Source organism: Fundulus heteroclitus, chromosome 5 (assembly GCF_011125445.2).
Source record: "Fundulus heteroclitus isolate FHET01 chromosome 5, MU-UCD_Fhet_4.1, whole genome shotgun sequence".
In the NCBI taxonomy this organism is placed as follows: domain Eukaryota; kingdom Metazoa; phylum Chordata; class Actinopteri; order Cyprinodontiformes; family Fundulidae; genus Fundulus; species Fundulus heteroclitus.
In genome coordinates, this window is record NC_046365.1 from 26,521,359 (window position 1) to 26,545,211 (window position 23,853).

General features: G+C 40.6%; 2 protein-coding genes across 8 annotated transcripts in view; both read left to right on the forward strand.

The window, feature by feature from the left end:
- The window catches only part of adcy9 (adenylate cyclase 9), a 49,674-nt gene extending 33,552 nt beyond the window's left edge, over nt 1–16,122 (forward strand). For all 3 annotated transcript variants that reach the window (XM_021318713.2, XM_021318714.2, XM_012866943.3), the window contains exons 4-12: nt 2,310–2,417; nt 2,540–2,817; nt 4,654–4,756; nt 5,696–5,913; nt 6,365–6,518; nt 9,737–9,879; nt 10,223–10,252; nt 11,269–11,530; nt 13,507–16,122. In XM_021318713.2, the coding sequence (XP_021174388.2) occupies nt 2,310–2,417; nt 2,540–2,817; nt 4,654–4,756; nt 5,696–5,913; nt 6,365–6,518; nt 9,737–9,879; nt 10,223–10,252; nt 11,269–11,530; nt 13,507–14,511 (2,301 nt within the window). In that variant the 3' untranslated portion in view covers nt 14,512–16,122. The remainder of the gene's footprint in view (nt 1–2,309; nt 2,418–2,539; nt 2,818–4,653; nt 4,757–5,695; nt 5,914–6,364; nt 6,519–9,736; nt 9,880–10,222; nt 10,253–11,268; nt 11,531–13,506) is intronic.
- Nucleotides 16,123–21,566: 5,444 nt separating this feature from the next.
- crebbpa (CREB binding protein a) overlaps nt 21,567–23,853 on the forward strand; it is a 56,039-nt gene continuing 53,752 nt past the window's right edge. For 4 of the 5 annotated variants that reach the window (XM_036137312.1, XM_036137313.1, XM_036137315.1 and 1 more), the window contains exon 1: nt 21,567–22,490. In XM_036137312.1, the coding sequence (XP_035993205.1) occupies nt 22,403–22,490 (88 nt within the window). In that variant the 5' untranslated portion in view covers nt 21,567–22,402. The remainder of the gene's footprint in view (nt 22,491–23,853) is intronic. The other variant, XM_036137316.1, reaches the window with a different exon arrangement.

Here is a 23,853-nt window from a genome sequence, read left to right on the forward strand (position 1 = left end):
ATGGCGGCCGTTAAAATGTCAACATCTTGGGCAGAATTAATCTTTTGCCTGGTTAGCAAGTGAACGGTTTTGCTGACTCATGGATAAGGGAGGCAAGTACACTACACCTAATATTTGTTGATGCCCTCTAAAAGACGTAAAAGACATCCTTAGAATAGTAGCTCGCTCTTTCTTTAACATTACCTAAAGTTTCCTCCTAAAACAGTTAACCTCACCAGCGGATAATTTTTCTCCATGTAAAGGACTTCATGAAAAGAATCAGGTGTACGTGGGATCAATTGAACAAAAAAGTGTCAACCCAAAAGATAATGTTCTTGTTATTTTAAGCCCAGATAGCAATACTGAGCATGTCCAAAACAAGTAACTGTTTCTCCAAATCTTTGCTATGTATGGTGGCTTCATGAAAAACTGAGGTTGTTTTTTTGATCTTCATTTTAGAAATTTGACTTTTTCCACCAAAATGTCATTTTGCCCGTTGATATGGCATCTAAAATCAGAAACAAAATAAATCAGCCTTTTTGCAATCATTAGTTTTAGTTAGTCAAAAGTAATATTTCCACTTTCTCAACTTTGAGTAAAGATCCATCATCTAATCAGCTGAGTGTCCCATACTCGGATAATTTCACTCTTCAGGGACACATCTAGTCTGTGAGAAATGCAAACTGCCGCTCAGCAGTATTAGACAATCTAAAAAATGCAATTTTTACTTTTGTGGAAAAACATTTCAATGACGATAATAATACCATACCATGCCATACCATATGACTTGGTATAATCATAATAATTGCAATAAATTCATCATTTCTTCACTCCTCTTCTTTTCATCTGGGCATCCACACGCTCTTTGTTTTATTTTTATCAGCTTGGCCCTCATCTGTGTGAGGTTTGGACATCTTCAGCAGTGAGACACCATTTTGACAGGTTGAATATTATTGTGGTATCTAAAGCAGGAATTTTTAACGCTCGGAATGTGAAAGCCAACAAATACTGTACTTAACTTAATAACATAATCTGAAGACGCAATTTTAACCAGAAAGCAAGAAATATTCCTACTGCTTCTATTATAATATATTCGCTCATACAGTTATTATAACGTTTTTTTTTACTATCTATTTACCTTAGTTTTAAAGCCACTTTGCCTTTATAAGAGTAATGGATAGTTTTCAAAGCAAGCAAGCAACGGTTTACTAGCCACTAGCAGCTAACCAGTAGTGCGCAGCAGCAGGAGGTGGTTGCCTTGCTACTCTATATACCATACGGTTAAAACCCTGGTTACTCTAACATTTATAAACACCTGAATTATTCAGATTTGTTAACATTCTGCTCAGCAGCATGTGGGGGAGGGGCTCCACTATATTAACTATTCCAGATACACCTAGAAAAACTGCAGTACCTCCATTACTTTCTCTGACATATGAAAAAAAGGATGTTAAATTGTATAATCAATATGAAAATGAAAATCTGATATGAAAATGTAAAGATTTCAGCCATTTTTTTTTACCCGTAGTTCTATAAAACCTCCATTATGCCTTACCTTGCCTTTAAGCCAACCAAGCATACTTTCTACAATATGACAATCTGTATTATTCACATCTGAATACATTTCAAAACAGATGAATTGGGCTTTCTCGTAAGCATTGGAAAGAAATAACAATTAGACTCCATCTTTCATCCAGCTGACTGGCAGTACGCAGCGACTGATGGAAGAGGGGGGATGCCGTGCTACTCTTTAACTCATAAACCTTCTTTCAGCCTGCTGACAGGCAGTGTGAAGCATCGGAAAGGGGAGGGGACAGAGTCGCTGCCGTAACTCCAGCAACTTTCTCTAGAATCTCTCTACACTGTAGGAAGGCTAAGATGGATCGTTTTAACTTTTTAAATCCTTGGTATAGTACATTCAGACCAAGAAATGACCAGGCCATAGCTCAGACTGGCGACGCAACAGCGATGTATTTTCACTGTACGGTCCCAAACCACAATTCAAACTTTAGGTTAGAAGAGGAATAAGGTCCTTCTACATAGCTGCCTAAAACTATCCATGAACCAACCAGAAAGGTTTTGCCGCAATCTATCACAAAAGCAGAGCACATTAAATCTTATTGTAGCTACATGAAGATAAGTGGTAGTCTAACTCCATGATTCCATGTAATTTATGTCGCTTTGATTGTCTGTTTGTGACAAAGACATTGGACAACCGGGATTTTGACCAAACCGTGCTTGGACATCGCTGATTTGTACTCATGTGTCTCTGAAGCTCAATGTAGCTGTTTTAATTTGGGAAACCCGGCGCCCTCGCTTTCTGTCTCCAGCCTCCCTGTGTTTTCCATGGCCCGGTGCGCTCCTCCGCGGCAGAGCAGGGCGACGATGTGGCTGTTCTGAACGGCTACCAAGAGGAACACAAGGCCGCCAGTGCCAAGGTACAGCCCGCGTTAACACCACACTTATCGCCTACTTCATCCGAGCATCCCCCCCTCCACTTAATCTACTTAGCATCCAAACCCTGCAATCCTTCCACTTTTTTTTTTGTCTCCTCCCAAAGTTCCTCCCAGGCCACAGCCCGCGAGCGGCCAACGGTCTCCTGAGCCCCCCGCTGGAGGACGCTGTGCGCGCCAGCCAGAGCTCCCTGAGCGACATCCTCCAGGAGAAAGAAAAGAAGACCAGCACCAGCACAGGGACCGGGACCAGCCTCGGCATGGCGGCCACGGTGGCGGCGGCGGCGGGCACCGGCATGGACCACTCTGCCCTCATCCAGCTGCGTGCCAAGAACTTCAAACAGAAGAGCGACGCCCACTTTGTGGAGGTTATCAGGGAGGACAGGTGAGCAGGAAGGATAAAGGTGGCGTTTATGACCCGATTACACAGCGAATGGCAATAAAGCCATCGACTTTATAATGAGGGGTTTCATAAACCTGTCGGGTAGTTATAAACCTTTGAGCTGAAGAAACGTCTTGCAGTGCACAAATAAAGATGCGTACGGCGCCTCGCAAGAGTATCGGTGGCCCTTCCACTTTGTGTTACTTTATTCTGATTGGAAATCCCTGTCAGCTGCGAAGCCCACAGAGTCCTGCATAAATGTTACGTCAAAGTAAAACGGAATATTTTTCAGGTTTAATTTTTACAAGGATGCATCTGTGCCCTTCCCCCGAGGCAGTACTTTTACGCCTGGTTCACGATTTTTCAGAGCCTGAGAGACACAACACGTCACTATAAAAAGAAAAATGTCGTAGGTAAACCAGGTGTGTGGTGTCCAGTCAAACGACAAGCGCAACACAGCACGCACCAACGGACTTCACTTCTCGAGATTAAACGTGATTAGATACATTCGCATTCAACGGGCGGCATGCTCGTTTGTCCACGGGTAACACCACACGCGCTACGATGTGGGGCCGAGACACGTTGAATATCCCCGATTTGAGGTTGGAGCGGTCGCAACGTCCCTCCGAGCAGACTAGATCACTCCTAACTCACCACACACTCTATCACTCTATCTCTTAAGATTGTCTTAAGAGCCATCCCGATAATTGGGGCCTGTCAGAATGGGGGAGATTGGGGCAGAAATCTGGCTAATTATGCTGCCGTGTGAACCCCGTATAAGTAGAACCTCCTTTTGCTGCAGTTGCCACTTCCAAGTGTTTGGCCGCAGATTCTCAATTTCATTCTAAAGGAGAAGAAAGAACGAGAAAAAGTATAGAAAGAAAGAAAGAAAGAAAGAAAGAAAGAAAGAAAGAAAGAAAGAAAGAAAGAAAGAAAGAAAGAAAGAAAGAAAGAAAGAAAGAAAGAAAAGAAAGAAAGAGGTTTGCACCTTTCTCGAAATTACCCTACTCAGATGCACACTTCTTCTAATTTCTTGAATATGCTAGTCTTAATAACGTTAAAGTTTTATTGTTTATGTTCTAAATTTGCTCTTTGCTGCTCGTACACCTGAATTTTCTCCGCCCTGGGTCAATAATGTCTCTTTCTAACAGCAGCACTCTTGGTCGCTGCTCTGATTAGATTATGTTTTGAGAACTGAGCTCTGTGGGATGTTCAAAGCTCTGAATATCGTTTTATAACCTAACTCTGCTTTAAGCCTCTCAAAAACCTTCTCTCTGGCCCAGCTGCTGTGTTCCTCTGTCTTCAGGATGCTGTTTGTTCTCTAATGTTCTCTGACAAACCTCCGAGGCCTTCTCAGAAAAGCTTCATTTGCACCGAGATTAAATTGCACAAAGGCGGCCTTTCTTTAACCAAATAATGGACTTCTGGGTAATTTGTTGCCCTGCATTTTAATTAAGGGCGTCTGAGATTTTGGGTTCTTTTTCAGTTTAGAGAAAATGTTTAAAAGATATTTTATTGTGGTTGTAATTTGACATTATGTCAAATGGTTCAAGGGGTATGAATACTTTTGTAGGACACTACTTCTACATAAAATAAAATTTAAAAAAACAGTGGAAAAACTATCATGCATGCATTTGGCAACTTGGTTAATTGAACCTATTGATAATTGTTATGTTCTTAAAAAGAAGATAAGTTAATGTGTTTGAATTCTGCCCATGGTGGTTAAAAAAAAAGGATTATTGATCAAAATTTGTTTAATTCCATTGTAGCAACAAGGGATTTGAACAAAACTCACTAGTATTGTCTGACATTTAACACTTTATTTAACCTTTTTTCCAGTCTGATGAAGGACTACTTTTTCAAGCCGCCCATCAACAAGATCAGCCTGAACTTTCTGGAGAGACCTCTGGAGAAGGCGTATCGCAGCAGCTACAAAGAAGAGGTTTGCAGGCTTGCACACACACCCTTCTCTTAAACAGAACGTTTTTTTTTCTGCTCTTGTTTTGCAATTTTAAAACTTGTCGCTACTTATATAATCCAAACATAGTTTTACCTTTATTCCCCTCCCACATTTTATTTTACTTTCTTTTCGGGATAACTGAATGATTAATGAAAGGGGGTTGGGGGGGGACGTACACAGTTTCTGCGTAACACGTCATAATTTCATGCCACAGCACAGACTCTTACTGTAAGGACCAGTTCCAGATGGCCTCCGCTGACCCCGGAGGCTTTCAGCCCCCTGCTGCTAAATAAATGTTACTACAACCATAAAAAAAAAAAAAAAAATCATAATAATAAAAAAGGTAAAACAAGAAAGAGAGAGCGGACTTTTCTCAGCGTCTCTTTGTTGCCTTGCAATTCATTTTTGGATGGGTTTTAAGATTTTATTGATGTATTTAAAGGCCCGTCCCGGGGCTTGCGCCAAATGCAGCTCAGATGTCGTAACGCCACACACCCCTAGATTAAACCTGAGGTTTTACCAAAGTGCTTCTACCCATCTCACAATGTAAGCTAAAAACTATGGCCGATTGAACTTTGATTAATTAAAGTTCAAAAATGGAGTATATAAAACTCCCAAAAAAATATAAGTTAAATTCTGGACTTTTTCCATAAACTGTTAAATAGAATAGAACAGAAATACCTTTATTTTCACACAATGGGGAAATTCAGGTGTGACAGTGACAGAAGAATATATTAAATGTGTTTTATATCAATGTTTGGCTTGTAGAAAACGTCAGAAATATATTTATATATATATATATATTTCACTTTTAAACTCTTTAAAATGTGATGGCACGCTAACACGGTGCTAGAAATGCCTCCTTGCCTTCATCTCAAAGGGAAAGTGTGAACCCTGTGTGACTCATCTCCTTCCCTCCAGGTGAAGAACCGGGTTCCGGTGCGAACGTTTGCCAGCCCCACTTTCAGCTCCTTCCTGGATGTTCTCCTCAGCTGCTTCGTCTTTCTGGCCTTGACCGTGGCCTGCTTCCTTCCGTCTCTGGTCGACCCGGGTACGGCGGGCTCCCCGGCCCTCGCCGCCCTGATCCTGGCTCCTCTGGCGGGTTTGTTGGAGCTGGCCTCGCTGGTGTTCTCCGTACGGTGAGGCCGGTTTAACAGAACCAAATGCACAATGGTGGATTACGTGGGTGTGCTTTTATGTATGGGTGAGCACCCTCACCCATACATCAGGAATTATTTAAGCATACACTACTGTATAAAATATTTAATTATATTAGTATAGGTTTTTTAACAATTATTGGTGCAATCATACTTTAGTTAGTGAAATGTGAGCTTTTATTTCAGGACAAATTAATTTTCACTCTTAGGCATTTTCATTGCCATATCTAGAAGTGCAACGAATCTTTATCTTTGTGCCTGGACTTGAGCAGCGGTGTTGTTTCACCAGTGTGTGCAGTGAAAGTCTGCTTATGTTTTTCTTTCATTAAATACAAACAGATCATTTTTTCACATTCTATTTTGCAACTTCAATTTTTTTCACTCTCCTCTTAAAAATATCTCCTTCTGTTTTTTTTGGTGTTTTTTCTTGCAGCATGACCTTCTACCTGGAAGAGCTAACGGGCTGTACTCGCTCGCTGGCCCTGCTGGTCTCTGGTTGGGTGTCTCGTCATCTGATCGGCGCCGTGCTGGTCTCCCTTCCTGCCGTCTCTGTCTTGTCCCACGTCAGCGTCCACCTTCCTCTCCAGGTTAATCCATTTGTTCATAAGAATATCATTTGTAGTTAAACAAGGCTGAGAAATTACTCCATGTGCACAGAGAAAGAACATAATTACCTCTGATCTAGCAACTACGGAAAAAATAAATAAATACATTTTAAAAAAAATAATAAATACATTTTAAAAAAGCAAATAGAATAAATCTGAACCGTTTCAAAGTAGCAGAATCTACTTAAGACATATATATATATATATATATATATATATATATATATATATATATATATGTATGTATATATATGTATGTATATATGTATGTATATATGCTGCCACCGAAACGATGGCAAGTTAGATGTATTTTTGGGGGTCTTGATTTTATGCCCTGTCACAATTTGCTTCTCCAATAAATCTGCAACCACAGCTGCACTTTTTAAGTAAACTGACAGTTTTTAATCTGTCATCTGATCTGACGACCGTTTTTATACCTTTTATTGAATCTGTTTTAAGATTTTTGTATCGACACCTGGAACGGTTATCGGTCTCTGGCCAATAAAACCTGACCTGGTGACCTGGTGAAAGCGGCTGGTCGGATTTCAGGGAGCACTCGGGTCCAGCGTGTGAACTTTTATGAAGGCGACATCTGTCATGTTCACAGCATCCTCACTTTATAGAATTTCAGCTTCTTCCCTCAGGCCGTCGGTTTAAAAATCCTAAGTAAGGACCAAGAAATGCAGCTTCTTGCTGTAGAGCCTCCTGCTATTGTTATGCTTAATAAAATAAAACCATGAGTCCTGTTGCCTAAATTATTGGACGTTGCACTTTGTTAAAAGTTGACTGGTTAAACTTGGGTTGTTCTGTCCTGTCTTCTTTTGGTACAATGCATTAGCTGCCTAGTTTTTTTTATATATATATATATAAATTGTGCTGCAAATCAGCTTCCCGATGCAGACGATAAAATTACCATTCACCATCGGCCAACCGCCTCAACAGGCTTCATGCACCACAGATTAAAGTTAATTTTGCTTAACTGTGAAATCCCTAAAAATGCTGTACCGTTTCTGCTGTCAGCCGACAGAGATGCTGGAACAAAGACGAGGATAAAAGCCGCGGCAAGGTTTCACTGGTTTCCACGAAATGTAAAGAACACACAGAATAGCGTAGACAATACTTACAGAAAGTTTAAAGGAATTATCCCTTTCTATGTCCAGCGTGAGAGGGGCCTGGGGAGAAAATATTGCTTGTTTTTTATTTCAGAGTCTCGGCCTCATTCAGCTTAGATTTTTGACATGCAGGAACAGGCCAACAGCTGGTTGCAAGATGTGTACCGTTTTGATATTGTTTTTTTTTTTGTTTTTTTTCCCAGTTTTCCTTCTCCGTGTTTTTCCCACCGCCGGGTTTCCATCAACTTCTCATATCTCTTCGAAAGTAATGTTTTCTGAGAGTATCGTTTCATATCTTTGAAGTTTTCCCAAACACAACTCAAGTCTAATAGATTAAAGTTGTGAATATAAAGTGTGAGGATCAAATAAATAGAGAGAAAGTAACTAAAAAGATCTAAGCTAACTGGCTTAATCGTCAGTGTTCGCTGAATATCACTAAATGTGTTTTCTGAAAGAAAGAAAAAAATGACCTCAGGACTTTGGTTTCAAAACAACCCCATAAAAACAATGAATCACTCTTCTTGGGGTTGTACATTCATGGCCTTTGATATGTAGGTCAGAAATACAAACGTAATACGAAATACAGTCTTTCTTTAAATGTGTTTGATTAAAACTAAAGTGTTAACGCTCTTTTTTTTCTGATTATGTTTCCTCAGGCTTTTTGTTTTATTTTCAATCCAAATCAACAGTAGTGTTGTAATCCACACTGCTTAAAACCCAAATGTTCAAATGTTCATGTTAGATCCTTTTGCAAGGTGCCAAAGTTAGAAGAGGATGCTGCCTGCTCCAAACTTTTCTGCCAACAATGGCTAATCAAGCAAAAGCAGAGTTGATGATTTCTGCAGCACCCTTGACATTGATTTACCACTGGGAAAAGTCCATAAAGCGCCTTGGTGAACCTAAGAAATTCATTTTTTATTCCAATGGCAAAATTCAAGACAGATTTTTTTTTTTAAATCATAACTTTAATTTGTGTTCTGAGTGGAAGTTTGTACATTAAGATTTTTCCCCACGACATTTTTCAGTGCCACGATTATTAGTAATTCTGCTTTTAATACCCGTGCAGAACCATTTTAAGCAAAAATGTCATCACCTGTAACATTTCACAGGGTTTAATCATACGGAGAGTTTTCCTTTTGCAGAGACCTGCAATTTCACTTGCACTAAAACAAAAATATATATATATATATATATGATCTCAGATATAGGTGGGAAATATACAAAGGCTGTACAACAAGTTACGTTATAATTAGTCCCAAACTCATATATAAATCTCTTTTATAAGCAATAGCTGAAACCAAAAGTTCCTCGCTGTCCTACACTAAATCAGACCAAATTTGTCAGAATGAACAACATCATATCAGAACAATAAGAGACATAATTTGTTATTACTTTATTTAAATCCAGCTGTTCATATACATTTCCTTTGTATTTGGTAGGATTGCATCTAAAGTGCATGACTTCAGTCAAACGTCTTGGGTATCCTTCGTCTCGGGTTGTTGTGGTCCCTCCAAAAGCACCGACTTTGTTGTTCTCAAGCCATTCTGTTACTAATCTAGTGGTATGCTATGCTTTGGGGTTATTGTTCATATGGAACCAGTCCCTCCTGCAGCAAAAACACGTTGCTTTCGGGCTCCTTTCTCTCTGGGCTCCTGAATTCTCTTCCCGATGTCCTGTCTGAATTCTTCTGAGTCGACCATGGCGTGACAGGGCGGCGGTGTGCTTGAGGCGTTGCCTTAAAATACATCCACCTGTGTGACTCCATCTAACTCAAATGTTGTGAATCAGAAGCTTAAAAACAACATTGTGTCTTCGGTTTGGTCCGACGTGATGTCAGACGGAAAGAAAATAAAGTTATAGGTCTGTTAATACTGTGCATGTAAAATTTTGGTTTTAGCTCAATTTACTAAGCCCCACAAGAGATGGCTATGGCAGATTTGAGAGTTTCAGATTGCTTTTCATCATATATAGTGGGGAGGGGAGCGTGGAGGAGAACCCCACCAGCTGTTAGCTAAAGATAAAAGTTCTTATGGATGACTTTGTTGCTTTGATAGCTACTCTAACGTGTTACCTGCCCGTCTCCCCCAGGTGAAAATGTTCCTGTCCTGTGCCACCATCTTGGCCATAATTCAGTACTGTAACTTCTGCCAGCTGAGTTTCTGGATGAGATCCGTGTTCGCCACGACTACCGGACTTTGCCTTCTGCTGATGCTCTACAGTCCTGTTCACAGGTACAGTCACGTCCCACCAGCGTGTGCGCTCACTCACTCACCAACCACACACGTAACCGATGCGGGTATCATTAATCATCGCAGAGACGGGCGGGTTGTTGGGATTTCGGGGACTCGTTCGGCAACATGTCTACTGATTTTGAAAAGAAATCAGTCAAAAAACAAATTATCGTTGTTTTTTAAGTTTGAATGTCTCCTCTCTGCTGGCTGCAGAGGCAGAATGGAGGACATGAACAGAAAAAAAATAAAAATTTGTTATCTGTGTGTGTGTGTGTGAGTGTGTGTGTCTGTGCGTGGTGTCTGGTCCTTTCTCCTGACTGACATCGCTCTCATCTCTTTTCAGCTCAAGTAATCACGCCGTGCCAGTTCATGGGTGAGTGTTTCCATAGAAACAGAGCGGTTTGATCGAAGAATGACATTTGAGGGGTCAACAGCGGCGACAGCTCCGTTTTATATTTCTCATTACTACAGCTCTGTTTGGCTTTTGCTCATTTTCTTGCTTTCCTCTGCTCTTTATTTCGCTGCCCGTCGCTCTCTCTCTCTCTCGCTCTCTCTAATGGCTGCGAAATGCCACTCATGATGAAAATGACTCAGCCAGCTCGAACTGGTTTCAATTTTTGTGTTAGAGACGCATCGGAGCTTTAATTAATTGCACACACGTCTGGAGAAGGGGGATGCTTTAGTTCTCCTTTTAAAGCAGCTCATTTCATACCACCTGCTGCTAGGATCACATTGAACGTTTCAGAATTGATCGAATCTAAGAACCTTCCTCACTTGCAATATCTGTTTTTTTTGCGTTTCTGAGGGTTGTCAAATTTTCAAAATGACAGTTGTTGATCCAGATCCATTTTTGATATTTGATGCTGTAGTTTATTGTGCCATAGAATTTCTTCCTCCCTCTTCAGATAGGGGCATTTTCTTATTTGTGATAGAACGATTTCTTGGAAAAAATGCCTTCACCAACCTTATGAAAACAGCAGGCTTCCATTGGCAGGACCCTTTTTCAGCCTGTTTATTTTTCACTCTTGAATTCTATGTTTTGGAATTGCACATTGGGTTATTTTCATTAATCGTCAAAGTATCCTATACTGAAAACATCACCTCATGGCTCCTTTTTTAAGAGGAGAGAACAAATCTTAAATTTTCTTAAGGTTTTTGCGGTGCATTGTTTAACACTCTGGCCTTTGATATAGCTTTTTTTGTCTTTTATTTCCTCAATTATTGTTCTTAATAAACAGACTTTAGCTGTAAAATCTTTTTGTCAAGTGTAAATGTTCTTTATGCTATGGATCTTAGAGGTAATGTGTCGTTTGGTCTTGCCATGCCTTTCTTAAATGCCCCCAAGGTTCTCCTTTGCCTGTCTCCCTCTAATCGTGTTTTCTCCCCAAGGGGCAACATCTCCATGTCCGGTGATGGTGTTTCAGCGTCCGACCTGGACTCTCATCCAAGACTCGCCGAGGCTATCCTAGCCTTTTTCTTGCTTCTACTTCTCGTTTGGTTCCTCAATCGGGAATCGGAAGTCAGCTATCGCCTTCATTACCATGGCAATGTGGAGGCTGACAAACACCGCTCCAAGATCCAGATGATGAGAGACCAGGCTGAGTGGTTACTGGGCAACATCATCCCCATCCATGTCGCCGACCAGCTCAAGGTCTGCTTGCTGTTAAAAATAAATAGACCAGCTGTATTTATCATGCAGTGCCTTGCAAGTGTCAGAAAACCAACACTATACATCCACGAACGTCAACACATTTTGTGTTATAGACCAAGAAATTAGTGTTATTGTGTGTTGGACCAGGAATGCCATTAAAAGTTGCATGGCAATGGTTCTGGAGGGTGGGAGTTAGAGACCCCTGCTCCGAAAGGTTTTCAGCATTGTCTTGGATTTAGCTCCATCTGTCTTCCCCTCAATTTCAACCAGCTTCACTGTCGCTGCTGAAGAGATGCGTCCCCACAGCATCATTCTGCCACTACCATGTTCCACTGTGGGGAGGGTTTGTTCAGAGGGGGCTGGGCAGTGTTAGTTTTTTCACCAGGCATAGCCATTTGCATTTAGGCCAAAATGTTCCATTTTAAGCTGGGGTCACACTACACAATTTTTGTTGCGTGATTGTCATTCCCAATGACTGGGAATACTCCTGATGATGATTCCCAGTCATTGGGAGTCTACGTCATTCTGCACTGGTTGTGGTCAGTCGGTAGGGAGAGTATCTGTACGTGTGAGACGCGGTGAAGACTGGAGTCTGCAGGAGTTTGAGGGGAATCAACCTCAGTCACAGTAAAAAAAAAATAAAAAAATTATTATTTTTTTAAGCTGGATCTGGATCAGTCGGTTAGTGTGAACTGAGCCCCAGTCCAAATGCAAGCATGTGTTGGTGACAGCCAATGAAAAACAGAGGCTCGGACACAACTTTCTTTAACTGTATTTGTAATGACATAAAATTACTAACCTAAATACTCTGGATATAATGCAAACTCTCAACAGACCAATTACAATCAAGTGGTGATAGAAAGCAAGAGTTATAATAAAACTTTTAGAATAAAGGCATCATTTCAATACCCACAAACAAACTCACAACCTCAAATAAATCTTATAAGTGCTCACTTTACGGGTTAGACTCTATTTACTAATTAGTAGAGGAATAACAATACATCAAACCACATCAATATATTGATTAAAAGAGCAGTAATCCCATTACATCGATGCAAAATGAAAATATCGATCCATATCGTCATTTTGAACATACAGTACGTGTGTGAGAATAGTGAACAAGCGATCTATTATTATTATTATTATTATTATTATTATTATTATTATTATTATTATTATTATTATTATTATTATTATTGTTATTATTATTATTGTTATTATTATTAATATTATCATAATCATACTTATTATCATAATAATAATAATAATTATTATTATTATTATAATCATCTTAAAATTAGAAGAATGCTGTTTTTCATTTAAAGCCTGATACATCTAACAGCTTAGAAATAAAATGGTCTAATGGTGTTTTTTGTTAGTTGATATCAATGTAAATAATAGTAGAAGGCCAGCTGATATTGCATCATATTGATACATCGATTGAAAATAGCAACAGACTGGGATATCGAAAAATATCGTATCGTCATTCAAACATATCAACATAACATCGTGTCGTGGCAAAGCTAGCGATTTACACCCCTACTAATTAGATTACTTCTAAAGACATTCAGTTGCATTGATTTTGACTTAGAAATATCAGAGAGGGTGGATACAAATACCTTTCTAAATTAAAAAACAAAACAAAATATAAATGCTTTTCTTTCCAGCTCGCACATTAACTTACACGCTGTTGGCCTATCACATAAAATCCCAATTTAGCTCATTCAAGTTTGTGGTTGTGTGTTGACAGAATACACTATATATATATATATATATACATACACACACACACACACACACACACACACACATATATATATATATATATATATATATATATATATATATATATATATATATATATATATATATTGACTATGTTTGCAAATGTTGAGTGTAGTAGATTAGATAAGCTGTTGGAACAGCGACGACTGGTGAGGTCATTTTAATCTTTTCTCTCCCCTTTTTTTACTCAGGAGACCCAGAGCTATTCCAAGAACCACGACAGTGTGGGGGTGATATTCGCCAGCATCGTTAACTTCAGTGAGTTCTACGAAGAGAGCTACGAGGGGGGAAAGGAGTGCTATCGCGTCCTGAACGAGCTGATCGGAGACTTCGACGAGCTCCTCCGGAAGCCCGAGTTCAGGAGTGTGGAAAAGATCAAGACGATCGGCTCCACCTACATGGCCGCGTCGGGGCTCAACGTCCAGCAGATGGCAGAGGACGAAGACGAGTCTCCCCATGCCCACCTGAAGGCGCTGTTCAACTTCGCCCTGGAGATGATGGGCGTCCTGGACGATTTCAACAAGAACATGCTGGGCTTTGGCTTCAAGCTGCGCATCGGGTTCAACCACGGGCCGCTGACGGCGGGCGTCATCGGCACGACCAAGCTGCTCTATGACATCTGGGGGGACACGGTCAACATAGCCAGCCGCATGGACTCCACCGGCGTGGAGTGCCGGGTGCAGGTGAGCGAGGAAAGCCACGCCGCCCTCAGCGCCATGGGTTTGGAGTTTGACTACAGGGGGACGGTCAACGTCAAGGGCAAAGGCCAGATGAGGACCTTTCTCTACCCCAAAAGCGGGGAGAGCTTTTGTCAGGACCGAACAGAGCTGGCAGCTGCAGCTGGACCCTCGATATTAACTTCCAATAAGACTTTAGCAGCCGCTGCGTCTGCTTCCTCCTCTCTTTCCAATCAGTCCCCCCGACCCCAAAGCACTGTGAGCGCTCCAGGCGCGAAGCCCGAGCACGACCCCGCTAAGAGCACGCAGGAGAGGGATGAAGGATACAGGGACTCAGCACATATCCCCGAGGAGTCCCCCGACAGACACTTCAGCGCCCTTCCCCGCTCTGAGCCGGGCCCAGCTGCACAGGCGTCCTCTAAGACGGACCCTGCTCCTCTCGCGCTTCAGGAGGAGGAAGAGAAGGACGAGGCAAACGAGCTCACAAAACTCAACGAGGAGTTTTACGCTCGTCTCTGATTCTAGATCCCGCTCTTCTTCTGCTTCCACCCGGGCCGCTGCCTCTTCAGGACTGAACGCAAACGTGGACGAGGACATTTCTTCCTTTTCTGCCTTTGGCGTGGAAGAAGCAGCGGATTTGTTTCAACACACACCACAGCTTTGGCGGCTTGAAAAGTGGGGGGGGGGGGGGCTGCTGAAGATTTTGTCTGAGAGCCAAACCTGTGTTGAGCACAGCTGTTTATCAAAATGACAAAAAAGGGTTAAATGGGGGGACAATTTTTAAGGTGTTGTTAATGTCTTTTCTTAATATTTTTTATTAAGTGCCTTCAGGACTAGAACAGTGAACGATCAAAAATAAATAAAATGCGAACAAGATTTAACATCCTAAACTATAGAACGTGCTGTAGTTTCTTTCTTTGTGCTTTGATTTTTAAATGCAAGTATTTTTTTTTTTTTTATAAATCATTACCGTTGTGCCATATCACTCTCTAAGGGAAAATCATTTTAGTTTTTATGTAAGTGCCAATGCCGTATTATGGGCTTTGAGGGAAATTGCAGGAAAATTGAGGGAATTACACGAAGCAGTGTTAATATTATGCATTCTGCTTTGACACCAAGGGCCTAAATACAGTATTCATTTACGCCCAGAGATTGACTTATAAGGGGATATGCTGCAAAGCAGGCTGCTTCGATTTTTTTGCTTGTTTAGCAACTTGATGAATATTTTAAGCACAGCTCTTGCACAGTGTTCTTGTTTTATTTTTTACCACTTGTATTTAGCATTTTTTTTACAGCTTGACTGCTTCTAAGAAATGTTAGAAAAAGACCCTACAGTAAAAAGCACAAGATGTTGACACATAAGGGAATACAGATCCGAGTTAGACGTGTTTCTGAAGTAGTAATGCCGTCAGTTAAGCGGGTAGGCGCTTCAAACTTCAGTGCCTTGCAAAAGTTTTCCTGCAACTTGAACTTTTTTTTTTTTTGCATTTTGTCATGTTCCAACCCCAAACTTTGATGTATGTTATTGAGATTTTATGTGACTGACCAACAAAATGTGACTGGAAAATCAGTGGTAGGGAATTTGAGGGGAAATGACTTATAGTTTGTTCATTTCTTTCTACAAAGAAATGTCTGAAAATGATTGTGTGCGTTTGTAGTCTGCTCCTCCAAGTTGATCCCTTGTACAACTACATTTTGCTAAAATAACAGCCGCAAAGTCTTTTAGGGGCAAGTCTCTACTGACAATATACATCTAGAGACTGAAATATTTTGTCTTTTCCTCTTTGCAAAATGACTTAAGCTCACTTGGAAACAATAGAGAGGCCATCATAAACTCTTGCCAATGGGTTCTCAGTCAGATTTGGTTCTGCACTTTATCTAGGCCATTCGGACATTAACTGACTTTGGCTCATGCAGTTCCCTTTGTAGCTCTGGGACGATGTTTTGAAAAATTGACCTTTTTCAGCCCTTCACAGGTTTTCTTCCAGGATTGCAACAAGCTTTCCTGTGCATGCTGAGGAAAGACATTCCCTCTGCATTGCTCTGCTGCCTATACGTTTCCACCAGTGTTGTAGTACTCGAGTCCGAGTCATTAGCTAAATTTAGAGACTCGTGACTTGACTTGGACTTGAGCACTGATGACTCGAACTTGGACTCGGACTCCTACATTCAGATCGTTCTGACTCAGAAATTGAGAAAAAGACTCAACTTTTTTTATATCATTAGGCTATAATTTTAATATGTCATTAGAATATTATTTGGTGTATGATTTTAATATCTAAATTACCACTGCGACACCACTGCTATGTGGATTTTTTTTTTTAGTTTAAAAACATGTAGGCTATGCTTACTTTAGTGCGGAACTTGGACTCGACTTGATCAATAAGGATTCGACTTGGATCAATAGTGACTCGACTCGGACTTGACTCGGATGAGTAGTGGACTTCACTCGGACTCGACTCAGATTTTTTTTAAATTACTTGGTCTTGACTCGGACTTGAACACTGGAGACTCGAACCTGGACTCGGACTCGAGGCATGGTGACTTGACTACAACACTGGTTTCCACTATGATGGCGTGTTCAGGCTGATGGGCAGTGTTAGTTTTCCAAAAAGTTACGTTTTGGTCTGATCTTACCAGAGCACTTTCTTCCGTACATTTGCCGATCCCCCCGCATAGACAGTGAAAAAACATCGAACAAGACTTTCTATGGCTTTCTTTCAACAAGAATAGCTTTTCTAATGCCCCTTTATCCTCCAAGGACAGACAGTATGTGGAAGGGAAAACTAATTGTTGTCCTGATGATAGATCCTCCCGCCTGAGCTGTAGATCACTGCACCTCTCCAGAGTTACCTTGAGCCTCTTAGTCGTTTTTAACACAAATTTGAAGTTATGCCAGACTATTTTATAACCCAGCCCTGCTTTAAGCTTCTCTGCAACTTTATCCCTGTGCTTTATTGTTCTGTCTGTTCACCGATCTTCTCTAAATTACCTTTCAGGCCTTCACAGAACAGCTAGATTTAAACCAAGAATTAATTACACTCAACTGGCATTTTTGCTGATTAGGTGACAGGATTTTATTCAGGAGTATCATAGTAAAGCAGGCTTAAATTGAATGCATGGCACAGTTTGAAGAGGTTTCTTCGTAAAAAAAAAAAAGAAAAGAAAAAAAAAGGATTAATAAAAATGTATCCCTTTCCTTTCAGTTCATAATTATGCACCGATTTTTGCTGGTCTATCACATAAAATCCCAGACTTCAGTACCTTGAAGTTTCCGTTTATAACACGACAACATGCGAGGAAGCTCAAGCAGGCTGAGTACTTCTGTAAAGTACTGTTAAATCTGAAAATAAAGATCCTGGAAGCCTGTCTACGGTGGGGTGAGACTTTAGAAATCAAAGCGACTCTGGGGCGTTATGTACCTTTTAAGCGGGAATGTGAGGAACAATCATAGATGACAGGGTAGCCTCCGTGCAGCCTCGTCTGTGTCAAAAAGGACAGATCCTCTACACATATTCCTTTATGTTAAAACCTCAAGATGCTCTATTGGTCATTTTCACTTCTCAAAAGAAAGGAACATCAAAACGAGAAACAGCTGAATCTGTAATTTGCTGTTGAAGTGTTGGGACATTTCACATCTCTTTCCCCGAGGAAGGAGTCCTCTACTGTATCGATATTGTGCCACTTTGATAGAGTGATGTGTAAGTGAAGTGCAACAATAACTAGTTGATTGTTTTGTGGTGCCTAAAATTATGACTGTTTTCAGTAAGTTTTTTTTTTTTAAAGATGCATTTTTCATTAAGGATGATTGATTATGATTGTACGTCTAAGAGAATTAGTCTCCCACAATGTGTTTTGCAAGTTGGAGTCTACAGATTTCTTGTGCTTCTTTCCTTTGCTTCAAATCTGAACTGGTCTGACAGGGTTTTCGTGTCAAATCTCTGCCACAGTTTGCTCTTTTGCCCTTACGTCTGGCCTCTTCTCCCCTAAGCACGCGTTTCTCTCTCGTAGTCTGTGTATGTGTACTGAGACGTCTAACTTTCATCCGAGGTAAATACGAGAAAAGAGGCAAAAAGGAAATCATTCAGAATAGTCACTCTTTGATGCTGCTGCTGCTGCTGCCTCGTTTGTACAGGAATCGCATTTCCATTTCAAATTTCCAATCCGTTGATTCCGCATCTTGGCCAGTTATTCCAGAACGAACCATTCTTTCAGAAAGAATGGCCCAGTTGAAAGGACAAAGGGGTCAACCCTCCATATTTGCGGTACCTGCAGGGAGTCGGCACTTTTCCCACGTTTGGTCTCACTGCAACCACAGACTTGAAGGTGTTTTATTCAGGCTTTGTGTGAATGAGAATGTTCAAGCCTTGCCACAGGTCGTTTGTTGGCTTTAGGTCTGAGTCATCCTAACACACGAACGTCCATTTGATCTAAACCACTCTATAGTAGCTCTGGTTGTTGGTTTAGGGTTGTTGTCCAGTTGGAAGTGAACCATCGCGGCCCATTCCCAAGTCTTTAGGAGCCTCTAAACAGTGCTTTGGGAGGTGTTCAAATGTTGCAATATCATTTTATACCCTAAACCTGCTTTAAGCCTCTCCACGACCCTGTTGGGTTCCTTGGTTTTCATGATGCTGTTTTTCTTCTACTAATGTTATCTAACGAACCTCTGCAATGGAGTCAGATTTATTTTGGAGCATCAGAGTAAAAATGGGAAGGGGGGGGGGGGTAAAAAATGCTTTAAAAAAAAGAAAATAATAATTTTCTTTCCACTTGACAATCATGCACTACTTCATCATACATTCTCATAAAATACACTGCCATTTGTGGTTGTAATGTGACGAGGGAGGGGGAAGAAAATAAAAAAAAAAGTGCAAGCAGTGAATACTTTTGCAAGCCGCTGCATCCGTCTGCTTCGTCTGTAGCATAGAAAACAGTTTGGTCGCCTCTGCCATTGTGCATCCTGCGCATACACAATCGGTGCCTTTTTATTTGGAGTCTGTTGAATCGTCGCGTGAGATGTGCTCATTGTGTCAAATGATTTAACCCAAGTTGCATTAAATACCACGGGAATCCAAAGAGGCATCAAGCAGACGTCACAGTAGCTAGAGACAAAAACGTAGTTATGTGGGACTTGAGTCGTTACCTCTAAAATGTTTCGATGTACACCTGTGATTAATATTCTCGGCATTTCTTTTTTTTTTTTTTTTTTTTAATGAGCCACAGCACAAAAAGTTGGAAAAAAAAATATATCAGGTATCTTTTGTGAAGGAAGGTTTCTCACACCTACATTTTCTACATGACCTTTATGCCTTATGTTAAGTAATCCTGTGTGAGTATTAAGCCATGGCAGCACAGCAAACAGAGAAAAAAAAACATGAGATTTCACAAGTTGACAAGTGCACCACCTTTCCAGTAGCACACATCTGTATACAGCCACAAATAAAACATTACATTGAACACCACCGACTCTGTGATTTGTGATGTAGTAATATGGAGATGACTTTGTCCTGACTGCATGCAAGTTTTCTCATTTGTTTGTTTTTACCAGACACCCATCTTTTTTTTTTTTTTTTTTTTTGCTTGATTTGGTCTTTTGCTTGCCACTCTGTTTTTTTCACAATGTCATTGTTTCTGCACTGAGAATGAAGCACGTCTTCAAAGTGTGTTGGAAATTCTAGTGACACACTTTGAAATGGCAATGATCTACGCTCAAAGGTGGTGAGCTAATCCCATATCGCGAGGCACGCTCCACTGTGCTTCAAATGTGGGATAAGTAATTTGGGTGATGGTCTTTTAATAGCCTTTCCTGTTGATGTAATCATTTATCACGTTTGTGGAAAAAGAAACACATCATTTTTGTGTGTCAGAAATCCAAATGACTAAACTTGGCTTCCTCAAAATTACAACCATTTGTTGCCTAGTGTAGTCAAGTCGGTTCATACCATGATGCTCCCTCCACTGTGTTTTTGAGATGGGACGAGTATCTTTACTGATAAAGTGTGGATGTTGGTTTGTGCTTCAAAAACCTCAGCATGCACTGGGAATAAGATTTAATTTTAACCCAGTGTGATCATGTCTTGGGTAAGAAAACTTGAGAGGCAAACAAATGGCATTTTGTCAGCACTTGTTAAATTCACTACCAGTGAAAACGACAACAATTTCTCACATTTAGATGATGACGGCTTCTTAAATCAGCTCACACATGTTATTTGAAATATTCGGGCAAACCCCAAATAGCGTTAAAGAATTTTAAAAGCATTTCATTTATGTTCATGATCGAGATGTATAATGTATGCTTTGAGTACATTACCCTTGTATTATTTATCAACACATTATCGTAATCTGTACACATTTGCACAAAACACTCAGCGTTTGTACATTTATGAATTTCATTTGTCACATTTAATTTAATTTCTTTTTTTTTTTTTTACATGTGCATGTGCCAGAAAAGAGAAAGAGACATTTATTCTGAAACTGTCTAATGTGTGTATTCAGGTAAGATGGAGTCATGATGTAATCCCATTCTTGTTTTTTTCCAGTATGAATGAAATAAATCTTGAAACAGAAAACTGCAGAACAAAATGCAGAACTCAAGATCCTTACCGTATATAAATATAAGCACACTGATATTTAATCAAGAGCTATGTTTGTCCTGTGTTCCTTTATTGCTTTCCAATGCTTTACTTGCATATTGCTTGGTGGCCTAGGCTTGAAAGGGTCACAAATAGCCACAGCAACACAATAAGCAATAATGAGAGACCTACAATGTTTCTTTAGTGAATAGAATGGAAAGACAATACTTGTCTGCTATTATTCTTGTCACAAAGTGCCAAAGTAGCTTACAAACTAACATGGAATAAATATGTTGAATAATATTAGTTTTTTTTTCAAGACTAAAACCTTGTTTTTTGACTGTTTGCTGAATGGTATTGTTAAATAATAGATAAAAGAGGTGCTCTACTTTTTCAGTAAATGGACTCTTACCTGTAAGAGAAATAAATGGTTGGGGGCTGAGACTCCCATTAGACTCTTAAAGTTTTATACATGTTCTTTATCCGATAGTCAATTTAATTAAAATAGGCAATTATAAAATTATTACATAAAAGAAAATAAACATATACATAACTCATTTTAAATTATTATTATTATTATTATTATTTTGCATTCATGGAGCATAATTGCCTGCTACTCTACGTTTTAGAAAATGTAGGTTAAAAACATTAAATAATATACAATTCATTGAATAAAATGTTTTCATGAGGTGAAATGTGTTTATCTTCATTTAAAATAATATTTAAATATGGTAACATTATATACAATTACAAACAAAACATAGGCTATTTATATTTTATAGTTTTTATTTAGTTTTTATATTATTTACAAAAATTTGTCCAATCGCAGTTTTATTGTAATTTACTTTGTTAAAATTTACAACGGTAGAAAAAAATATTCCAGCAATGTAAATTGCTTTCTTCCTCCGCTGGTCCCTGAGCGCCCCTAGCGGTGGCCGGGGGTTAGTGTTTTTACGCAGGGCGTGATTGTGCGGCCCCTCCCCCTCCACAGTCGATCTGGAAAAGAAAAAAAAACTTTTTTTGTATCGAAGGAATCAACAGCCGCCATCTTGTCGTGGCTCGGAATTGGGATTTCGATCCAACACTGGGTTTCGCGTAGAAATACCGCATCCTTACCTGGCTGTGACAACGTCCTTCTGTCGAAAACGAAACCCTAACGTCGCCCCCGGAACATTTTGTGCGAAAAAACTGGAATCGGATCGGTGGTCGTCGGGCAGAATTGCTCCGTATATCTGATTTCCCCTTCAGAGTGCGGCGATTCGAGCCCCCTGTCGCCCGTTCGGGAGCAGCATTGTTTACCGTCGGCAAGCCGAGGACCAGACCGCGGCTTTCGAGGAGGGATTTCCCCCCCAAAAATTGCATTTTTTTGTGCAAATGTGCATTTTTGCGACGCTTCGCGCGATTTTTGCATGAAGAAATTTGACGTCACGCAAAATGGGCACTTTAAACATTTAGAAATTGCGACTTTTCGCCCGGTATGCCGCAGTCTACCTAATTTATCTGGATTAGCAGATTGGAGTTCGACTTTTTACATGGGGACTCTTTTATTTCGGGTTATTTAATGGTAATAATGTGGGTGTTGGGTGTTGGATTATCATGGGGTGAATGGCGGTGGCGGAGCGGGGCGCTATTGCATCTCTTTTGAAAAGACGTTGACTCTTAACAGCGAGGAGTAAGCTAACAGTTACCAGGGCTGGTAGCAGGCAATTAGCCCGGTTAGCTAACTAAGCTGCCAACTTGCTAATGTGCTAACTGGGGAGGCTTCAGCTGCTTTAAAAAAAATAATTAAAAACTTCCCTGTCATAATAACGAAGCCCAGGCGGACTCTGAAGACAACTATGGCTGAAAACCTGCTAGATGTTGGACCTCCCAGTTCAAAGCGACCGAAACTGAATTCACCTGCCCTATCAGCGTCTGATGGACAAGGTAAGGCCCGGGCACTCTTTATACCCTCTTTACACTTAACAACAAACCCGCTGGGCTACTAACTGATAAGCGTCAGGCAAGGCGGTACGGTCTTCATGTCTGACGCCAGGTGGGCTCAGTGAAACCGGTGGTCTTTAATATTTTTTTTGTTGTTGTTGTTTTTGTGTTTGTTTTTTACGGTGCTGTCGTGGTTTTGGTTCCCCCCGGTTTACGTTGAGGCCAGGTCGTTGGGCAGCGCGAGCTCGGTGCGGTCTGACAGCGCCGCGCGCCTCAGCCCCCCTGCCTGGACATGGCTGCAGTCGTAGCACGCTCTGGGTGTTTATAGCCAGATCGGCTCCCTCCTCTCGCCGTGTCAATGCATGTGTCAAGAAAAGAGGCAAATAAACCAACCCTATTTAGGCGCGTGTCACGTGTTTTTTTTTTTTTTTTTTTTTTTTTTATGCGCGCGCGTGTGTGTGTGTGTGTGTGTGTGTGTGAGCGTGAGCGAAACGTCTGCAAGAACTGCGTGTCAAAACAAACCCCCCCTCGATACAATCGACTCTTAAAGCATGGCGAGACCGAAGGTGCAGGGTTTAAAGTCAGGCTTCAAAAGCTGTTTTTTTTTTTTTATGTCCCTCAATTTGAATTCCCGCTTGTGAAAATATGCAGCCTAATTCATCCAAAGAGTATTAATATATAAATATATGTATGAGTTAGATACGGATTGATCAGGCTTGCCAGTACCGATTTTCCTTGCTGTTTTTGACGTTCGTGTAGTTCTGGCTTTTTCCAGCAATAGCCTAAGCCAGGGGTCACCAACATGGGGCCCGTGGGCACCCGGTAGCCCCCAAGGACCACATGTGCTGCCCTCAAAGCCTGCTCTAAAGCTAGCCAACCCCACAGTGAACTGCATCTAAAAAAAATTATTTTAGGCTGTTGCTCTGCTTTTGTAATCACGCTTGCATTTATATAGATTTAAAAATGCCAATATATTAAAAAAAGCATTGCAAATGTGTTTATTGGTGAGCGGTGGCTCTTCTAGTTCAAAGTTCAGTATTGGTAGCCCTTTTGTGTGACACAGTACCGATGAATTAGCTCTCAGTTTCAAAAAGGTTGGTGACCCCTATCATAAAACAACTAAAAGTAAAAAAATATATTTTGTCAAAAAAATGGTTTGTTTCATTTTGTCATTAGGAGTTCTAGATACAACAGCTACACTAGCCACGGAAACTCTGCAGCTGGGGACAACACAGCCAGTGGGGTAATAAACTAATCAAGTGGTTGCTGCTCAAATCGCAGCAATACACTGGCGGATAGTGACTTGCCTAGTCTAACTGCATCTTTCTGCGTTCTACCTGGATTATGCTGTTCCTCAAGGTGCATG